We start from the raw sequence: 9,724 nt of genomic DNA, 5'->3' as shown, positions 1-9,724 counted from the left end.
TTAAATGTCGGCACCATATTTTTTGGATCTGAGTTGTTTGGGCCAGTTTTGTCCCCACTAGCCCCCAGGACGTGCTGTATCAAAGCCTCAGTGTGTTAATCAGCCTCAGTATTAGTGAGGTTACAATACCGCAGTGGTAGGGTGCATCCTCTGCTTCAGTTTAGTCATCAAATATAGTGGCTCATCATGTCCTATTGTAGGGTGTTCTTTAAAACAAATGTAGGCGACTAAGGAGCTCAGTGTGCTCTGGGTTACCCGATCCCCAGGCACACACCTGGTGCATTTTGACCACTGAATCAATCCCTAACCCCATGTGCAGGACGCCCAATCTACCGATCCCTGGTGCTTAGATAGCCACTGGAGAACTCTGGGGTCCTAATCATATCCCGCAAGGGCTCCACAAGACAAATTAAAGGAGGGATATTTAAGTCTTAGTCATTTTAGTGACTATCAGATGAATTGTAAAGTATTTGATCTGCATGCCTCCCAGATAAATAAAAGCTAAAATATTACATCTAGGTTGAGCATCGCCGCCAAATGTAGTTGCAGCCATCATGCATCAAACAACTGCCTTAACTGACCAGTGTAACAATAACACTACCTTTTGGATACAAGCCTCTAGGGTTGTCTGGACACTGCTTTGAAATGTGACCTTTTTCTCCACAAACAAAACATTGTGCAAATGGAAAAGAACCTGCAACATAATAAAAAGTTGTGACATGAAGAGGTATCTCAGATCAAATTTTAATATAATTTAAAGGCTTTTATATTGTATATCAAGTGTGTGTGTAGCTCAGCAAATCTTGGAATGTTGATTTAACCCTCTTCAGATTTAGCTGACATTAGACACGTGATAGATTTTAGATGACAATGCAAAAATATCTAATTTTTAATCTAATTAGATAGACAATTAGTCATTCAATTTTAAAATACTAGATTCGATAATAAAAAAGGGAGATAACAAGATAAAATACTAGCAATCACTTAATGCCAGGGTGAACTGTTTTCACTGTCAGCTGATTTCATGCCCTATCATTAACCAGTTATTAAATAGGGGCAGATAACAAAATTTTAGAGATCACAAGCTACTGGGTGGATTTAAACAAATATTTTTAGTTGTAGTCTAAGCAAAGTCAACCTAATTTTAAACAAATGACTAAAAAGTAGAAATAATCCTTTCATAATTTTTTTTACAGGAAAAAGGCTTCTATTATATTCACAATTGATGAAATCCCTCTCATAGGGAGTTCAGTGATAATTTTACATTCTATAACTAAAGACCTATGTTCAATTTACATCAAATGAAACAGGACAACACACACCTTAGTGTGTATATGAAACAGGACAACACAGAATAATCTTACTGTGTATAGTATATGAAACAGGACAACACAGAATACATCTTACTGTGTATAGTATATGAAACAGGACAACAGACCTTTGGGTATTTTGGCAGCACAAACAGAAGAGGAGTGTTCAGTTGAACCACACTTGAAACAAATGCCCTGCTGGTTTGTTTCTGATAAAAATGGACACTCTGACATCTGATGTCCAGGGCCTCGACAGTTAAAGCACACCTAACAAAGTTTATGCAAAAAAATTTTTTTTTTAAATTCTAAATATGAAAATCAATGAGCTAGAAAAAACAGCTATGGTAGTATTGATAGACAAAACAGAATGTTAAATACTTACTTTTGCAGCTTTACGATCTTCTTGCCTCTTTAACCGCCTATCTTCTCGTCTCTGGTCTTTAAAATTTGATTTACCTAAATTACCAATCAAATGTCTTTATCAGAAGATAAATTACAATATACTGATGTCAGTAATGTTTAAAAAACTGTATAACCAAAGCAACACTCTAGTGCCTTTTTAGAATTGTAAGCGAGCCATCCAGACACTATCTATAGGAAAAAAAAATGTTTTCCTGTATATGAAACTAGAGAAAAATGCACAAATAATGAAATTTTATTTGAAGATCTTTGCTTTTTGATTTTGATCACTTTGCCATGTAAGTACAACTATGTAAAGCAGGTTTTCAGGGTGTTCATTAAGCTGAGCTAGAGAAGCAACCAGGCTATCCATCTATGTATCATATGCATAGATTAGTGTTCAATATTGTGCATACACATCCAAATTCATGGCATTTTCTACAAGTTACTATTATTACCTTGTCTTTTTGTTTTTTTTAGTTCTGACCAAGGTGTTGCTTCATTTAATTTTCTGTTGTCAAAACCACGTTTTGCAAATCTAGTCATTCTGAGTTCTGAAATGAAAATACAAATGAAAGAGTTCAAACAGGCATACTGTTGAAATGAATAAATTACAAATTAGGAGATCTAACCCTGAAATTATCATGAGTCAATCATCTTTGTTGATGTTATTACTAGATTTCTACATTCTAATGTGTTGCTAGTAAATTTTATAACTAGGGCTAAAAAAAAATAACTGATGTGAAAGATGTGACACTTTTTTAAAATAATTAAAAAAAACACATTTACAACCTCAGCTACTCTGCTAGGTAATGAATATTAATATTATTAGCCTAATATAATAATAGTTGATGATTAAGGGTACTGATGTCCGATACTATAATAGTCTTGCTATTCTGTCTAGAGAAAACACAAGCAAAATAAAAACTTTCACAGTCAAACAAAAAGTAATTCTTCCATCGGCCGTGACATCACATGGAAAAAATAGGAAATTTTCAAAACGAAACGCCACAAAAATAATGTCATGGATACTTGATAATAATAATAATTTATTGGTCCAATAAAAGTTAAAAGTGGTCTGCATGTTGTTTCTTTCAGGCATCTCTTTGGGGGTGGGGGCAATAATTATTTTATAAATTATTTTTCTCAAACAAGTATAACATTAAAATATACAGGCCTATTTTAATAGTTCTGGCCTATAGTAAAGTAATTCTTCTTCTTCTTTGTTCTTAATTTTAGTGTTGGAAGGGATCACCCTCCAACACAATTAAGGATACGTGTCAACTGGTTATGCGCCACTGAGGCCATTGACTCCGATTTCAGCCTGCTTTTCTTTTTTGATTTGCTTTCATAGCCTTTGTCCAACCAAGAACAAACTACAAGGCAGCAGTTGTTTGATTTTGGAGTTGTCTCTCCTAGAAGAGTGGCTGTCCCCAGCTAACGAGCCTCATCTGCCCGAGGGTTCGAACTAGAGACTTTTCGGTTTAGCAACGAAGAGCTTTACCCACTCGACCACGCCGACACCCTAGTAAGTAAAGTAATTAATAAATAATTATTATTAAGGCCTATGGGCCCTATGCCGTATTACAGTAGTATTCATTTAGGTTATCTATCGTTTTAGGGATGGAAAATTGGCTGAGACTAGTAATGTGAAAACAAAGGTGACTCATTAAATTTTAGTCATCATTATTTCGCATTTTTAGGAGGATTTATATTTTGAAAGTTACAAAAATGTTTAAAAGTTTTAGGCTAAAACTATAGATTACCTTCATTTCTAATGGACCCTTGCGAGTAAAGTCTCAAAGGTATTCGATAGGCCCATTAAATATTTAGTAGTTAAATTTAATATGGTTATAAAATCCTGTCTGTTGGGTTTTTTATCGGAATTTACCAAAGATTGGATGTATTTGATGTTTTTAATATTTTCGGCAACTAAATAAAAATTTTAAAATATACAAATTTGGTTTTCAAGTGTAATGGCGACATAAACAATGGCATCCTGCTATTTGATACCAGCTACCACAAATTTTATTGTACAAATTGTACGCGAAAAAAAGGGAGAACTAGGTCATGGGGTTTAAATTTGCATTGTAATTTAAAAACTTTATCTGCAAAGTTTTGTAAACAAAAAAGCCAAAAACAAATAAAACGATAGATTACCCTGTTTTTAGTATTTAGGGTAATCTATCGTTTAGGTACGTAAAATCGCCCGTGACTAGTAATGTGAAAAACAGGTGACTCCTTAAATTTTAATAATTATTTCATATTTTGAGGAGAATTTAATAATTTAATAAGTGGGAAATCTATCGTTTTGGGTACGTAAAATCGCCCGCGGCTATTAATGTACGAAAACCTTACCTCATTGTCAAGGCTTTAAAAGAAGTTAATTGTCATATATATTATAATGGTAATCTATCGTTTTGGGTACGTAAAATCGCCCGCGGCTATTAATGTACGAAAACGTTACCTCATTGTCAAGGCTGTAATAGAAGTATATTGTGATATGTTTGTGTCAAATATTATAGATAAATGAATAATAAACCTAATTCAATGGCTAAATATATCAATATAGGCCAGAAATTAACTTTAAACAGCAGTGTCTGCAATCAAGATTTGCTATATAAACAGCAGCCATTTGTAAAATAGAGTGACTTCCCCCTGAATCTCCCGCTAAAAGCTTATAAAAATAAAACTTTAACAAGATGGCTGCTATAGTAAATGAGCATGGTTGCATCTGTTGGAAACATCGCTGGTGTTCATTTATTACTGAAAAGTTTTAATTCAATTGTTTAAAAACAGGTACATAAATGAAACAAGGAAACATTTTTGTATTTTTCAAAACATAAATCCTCCTCAAAATGTGAAATAATTATTAAAATGTAAGGAGTCACCTGTTTTTCACATTACTAGTCGCGGGCGATTTTACGTACCCAAAACGATAGATTACCTATTATAATATATATTTTACTATACACTACAGTTAGGCTAATACTAATGAGTTATCTATAATATTTGACACAAATATTTCACAATATATTTTATACAAGACAGATCTACTTCTTAACTTATTAACCAACCAGTCTGGTGTAATAAATTATTATTAGTAGGCCTACAGTGTTACACTGGAAAGTAGCCTACCGGTTGAGAATGGGTAGACTCTAGATCTAGATCTAGAATCTAGATTCTAATCTTTGATTCGTGTAGGCAATCGAAGTTAAATTTCATGTTTTTGTTTTTTTATAATACTTTATTAGTGTCGCATTTTTATTGTTTTATTTTTTTTTCTACAACAAACTTGCATTGTATTTTTAAATAATTATTATTTTTAAAAATATCTGTAGCCTGCTTATAAATGGCATACTGTTGTCTCGAGATAAAGTGTAATTAATAAATATTTGTTTAAATATAGATCTAGAATCTAGATCTAGTCTTTGACAATTAGAATCTAATATTAGACTAGTGTATATAGCATAACTCTCGAAAAAAGTTCATCTGGTGCTGGGCCTTGCCGTGGTTTGACAGCTTGTGTAGGCTACCTCGACGACCTCCCAGAGCTATACCAGCGGGAGTTTTAACTCCTGACAGGTTCAACCAAGCTGGGAAGGTCTGCGCGGGTATGGGTTCTGACGAAATCTAGCACCCCGGTCCTCCAGGTAGGGGGTTGAGCATAAGGTCAGCAACCTTATATCGTAAAAAACAACTCGCTACAGAAACGCAGACAAAGAGAAATACAGACAGCTCGGACCAGGGGAAGAATGGATCTCCCGATGGAGAATTTATGAAGCAGGGTGGTGAAAACCAATATGTATTGGAAACTAACATTAATCCACAGGGCAGGAGGAGGAGAGGAAGACCTGGAGACGTGACCTGGAAGAAGACACCTGGGAACAGTTGAAGACTAGCCCAGGACAGACGCGCCTGGAAAGCTCTTGTCAGCGGCCTATGTCCCAGGAGGGGCGACAGGCAAACCTAACCTAACCCTAAGAGTTAGATTTCCCCCCCCCCCCCCTCCGCATCTGGTGAGGTTTAAGGACAAAGCTGCTTAGATTTGCATGGGATCCGGACAAAAGGCCGACAAGGACAAAAGGTCGACACGGACTAAAGGCCGATATGGACAAAAAGGCGACAAGAAAAGGCAGACGGGAAATAAGGCCGACATCCAAAAGGCCGACAGGAAATAAGGCCGATAGCTAAAAGGCCGACAAGACAAAAGCCCGACAAGTTTTAAAAAGCAACAAACTACTATTACTACAGACATGCTAATTTTTAAAAATTAAAAACTAGTTACATAATGATAAGTTAAAGTACAACGTAGAACATAGAAACAAAATAGGGTCTAGTATGATAAATTGTATGCTATAGCACGAGGAAAATCAAGTCTGTTTTCACGTTCTGCAATGAATTTGCTATTCTGTCCTCTTTCTGTAAATATTGTTGTTTTTTTTCGTTCTTTTTGTGGCTCACCAAGCAATACTACATCCACCCTAACTTCCATTCTCCCATGTTCTTGGCACACTTGTATCACAATCACAACAGAATCAATCAACCCAATTAATTTAGTATACAATTTGTTTTACACAATCTGCAATGGACGAAACTGAAATATAATTCACATTTTTCGTTGTATTAACACATAGTATGGCCAAGGCACGTGATCGGTCAACTTCATTTTTTTTTTTTCATTTCTTTGCGAAATATGTAGGTAACGCCACCTATGTGTTTATCCTTTGTAAACTCCCGTCATCCCTAGTTGCATGGACCCCATTGTTCACCTTATAAGGATAGCTACTAGCATTGTCTCTTTGCGTTCAGACTTGTTGCATGTGGGCGGCTTTTGACTTTGTTCTTTGATGGTCGTCTCACCTTATTGACATAGAAGGAGCTATGAAAGACAGCTGTGACTGCAGTTCGCAATATTTAGGTGTTGATCCTGAGTGTTTAAGACTCACCCGTAATCTCCAGCCATGTGGACCTGATGGTTCACATTATAAGTATAGTAACTAGCATCGTCTCTTCTTTTGACATTTCCTCCTTTTTACATGCCTTATTTCTATGATTGTATAGATAGGAGCTATGTAGTAACACATATTTTGCGATATTAGTATTTTTAAGTTTGTGTGCATTATGTTGTGTCAGCCTGATGGTCAGTCAGCCTTTTGACTGTCAGTCTTTTGGCTGTCGGCCTTATAATTTGTAGGCCTTTTGTCCATGTCGGCCTTTTGTCTTGTCGGCCTTTTGTTCTTCACCCGATTTGCATTACTATCTATCTATATATATAATACTCTTCTTGGAGACGTTAGAAAACAAGCTGTAAGCGCGCCTTGCAGTCCCCTCTCTTCCTCTCTAGGAAGTCAGGTGCAGTGTTTCTTCCAGACTTTTTTCTCCGGGGGGGGGGGGGGCACTTGATATTTTCGGGGGGGGGGGGGGGGGCGGACACTGTTAAAAGTATATATTTTCTATATACATATATATTTTCGGGGAGGCTTCGCCCCCCCCCCCCCCTCCCACCCCGAAGAGATGCCTGGAAGAAACTCTGGTCAGGTGAGCTGTGGTTCACGCTAAATGTTTACATTCGTAGAGCGGGGTTTAGTGACGGCTATTAGGGGCAGATAATTTAGTTTGAAACGATTTTAAACTTAGGTGAGGTAGCTAATAGGAGGCTGCTTTCACGGGGGGGGGGGGGGGTATCGTCCTTACCGACTTACTGATAGTGTTTTAAAGCAAATATTTTCAGTGACAGCAGCGGTACTGTCGAATTCACAAATTATGAATTACTGAACAGTAGAAAATAAAACAACTAAATAGCGGCGTATGATACGCCGCGGGTCGGCTCGTTTGTTTTAATTAACGAAAGTTTAGAACTATGTACATTTATAAAGAAACAAGTAGTAATAGATCCCACAGAGAAGAGGCACTTTTTTCCGGCACTTGAAACTTCCGGGGAACGGACAAATTATAAGTAGGCTCATATATTTTATTTCGCCAATTCCTCACTGGGGAGTTGCATGGGATATATGAGCCTTATTAGAGGGGGCATTGTATTTGTAGCGTAAGGGCATAAGATGCTTTATCGCACTAGGGTCACAAAGGGGTTAGGGAGCGGCCTACACCAGGCGACACGTTATATTTTATTGGGGTGACATCAAGTCGAAAAATACCAAAATCTACTGAGAAAACAATTTGAAACCCATTTATATCAATAATTGACTGGACCTTTCCTCATAACAGAGGCGTAGCGACCCTTCCCGGCGCCCGGGGACAAACTTTTCGATTTGCACCCCCCTCAAACTTTCGATTTGCACCCCCCTCAAACTTTCGATTTGCACCCCCCCCCCCCGAGAATTGCCATTTGCACACCCCCCCCCCCCCCCTCAAACTTTCGATTTGCACCCCCTCAACCTTTCAATTTATTTTTCCAACCTATTTTGGCGCCCCCTAAGGTCGGCGCCCGGGGACATATGTCACCCCCCCCCTCGCTACGCTACTGGCAAGGCCCTAACACCAGATGAACTTTTTTTCAAGAGTTATGCTATATACACCCGGGGACATATGCCCCCCCCCCCCCCCCCCTCGCTACGCTACTGCCTCATAACCAACACAGATCAACATCATTTGCCAGCGGATTAGATTTAAAAACAGAATTTTATATTTAAAAAGTGTTTCAGCCCTGGCTAAGTAGCAGGTCTCATATCCAGCACATTCTGCAGCATACGAGAGCAGCAGCCATTTTTCTCCGGGATGGGGGCACTGCCCTAATAGATATAAGAAGATATAGCACCAGACCAGTGGCGTAGCTACCCGCTTCGCCACCCGGTTAACTTTCTATCTGGCATAATATATGTAACGATGAAGTCGACCAATACACGCACTGGTCAATATCAGATCCCATTGACCGCTCACTTTTTCTTGTTTTTAGCGCAATTTCCATTCTGTTTATTAACTCGTCTTTTCTGGGAATGGATGTCCGCAGCTTTAAGTCGTATCTCCTCCTCAACGAAGCAATATCGAGGACTAGTTCCAAAGCAAATATGTTAAGCAAGTTCCGAGGATGATTGTGGGCCAAAAAAATTCCGGAATTCCTTCCTGGATTTCCCGGAAAAGCCAAAAAACCTTTAAAAAAAATTCATAAAAAACGTTTTAATAACAAGCTTTTATGTAATAACGCACCAAAAAGTAGAAAATAAATTATAGACTACTATTTAAATTACTATAAAGAAAAGCGTGGGTCACTTTAGTACCGATTGGATACCTTTACTAATATTTGAGAAGAGACCCACGCTTTTCTTTATAGTAATTTAAATAGTAGTCTATAATTTATTTTCTACTTTTTAGTGCATTATTACATAAAAGCTTGTTATTAAAACATTTTTTATGAATTACAGTACTATATAGCAAAGAAGGCAGTGAAATGCGAAGGAGTAGGAGGGTAAATCATGTGACCTGGCTGGCTTAGCGGCGAACTGCGCGAACCGCAGGCGAAGGAGGGGTCGTGGAGGATAAGAATTCATTTTTTTTTTCAATCTCGTGTTTTGTCCCCGTGTGTGCTTTACGCTACGACAGAGCTATTTTTAGATAACATAAGGAAATAAATTGCGCTTAAATTGTCACTAGACTTTTTATTAACTTGTTTTTAACATTGGCCAGCCAGTTTGCGAACTGGCTAGGTCAAATTTGGATGAATATGTGCGCCGCATCTTGTTCAGCCTTTTAGTATTCTGAAGGGCTCAGGTAATTTTTTTTTTAAAGTGTAATATTTCCACCTACCTGGATATATTTGTTACCCTAAGTTGACAAAACATGAATCAACAACCCGTAAAGAGATTTTAAACTATGCATTTTAATGATGGAAATACAAGTTAGAATTTACAAGTTAATCAGCTGAAAATTAAGATAAAATTAACCATAGCCATAGGTCTATTATCACCGATTCTTCTAACTGTTGCTCCTCATCTACAATGTTTATATTTGAATATACTATTTATTTTCAACACTCAATGAAACGATCTTGTAATATA

General features: G+C 37.3%; 1 protein-coding gene across 4 annotated transcripts in view; it reads right to left on the bottom strand.

Moving 5' to 3' along the window:
* Window positions 1-9,724, bottom strand: part of LOC131931886 (zinc finger CCHC domain-containing protein 9) — a 63,442-nt gene that overhangs the window by 1,189 nt on the left and 52,529 nt on the right. The window contains exons 2-6 of one of the 4 annotated variants that reach the window (XM_059288725.1): window positions 4,848-4,865; window positions 2,168-2,263; window positions 1,693-1,766; window positions 1,439-1,577; window positions 602-694 (exon numbers count right to left, since the gene is read on the bottom strand). In XM_059288725.1, coding sequence (XP_059144708.1) covers window positions 602-694; window positions 1,439-1,577; window positions 1,693-1,766; window positions 2,168-2,255 — 394 coding nt within the window. In that variant the 5' untranslated portion in view covers window positions 2,256-2,263; window positions 4,848-4,865. Of the gene's footprint in view, window positions 1-601; window positions 695-1,438; window positions 1,578-1,692; window positions 1,767-2,167; window positions 2,264-4,786; window positions 4,977-9,724 lie in introns of those variants that run through there. The other 3 variants (XM_059288739.1, XM_059288717.1, XM_059288734.1) reach the window with 3 other exon arrangements.

This window comes from Physella acuta, unplaced genomic scaffold (assembly GCF_028476545.2).
Source record: "Physella acuta isolate Inbredline_101_S28 unplaced genomic scaffold, ASM2847654v3 ptg000105l, whole genome shotgun sequence".
Classification (NCBI taxonomy): Eukaryota; Metazoa; Mollusca; class Gastropoda; family Physidae; genus Physella; species Physella acuta.
This window is presented reverse-complemented; position numbering and strand designations above follow the sequence as displayed.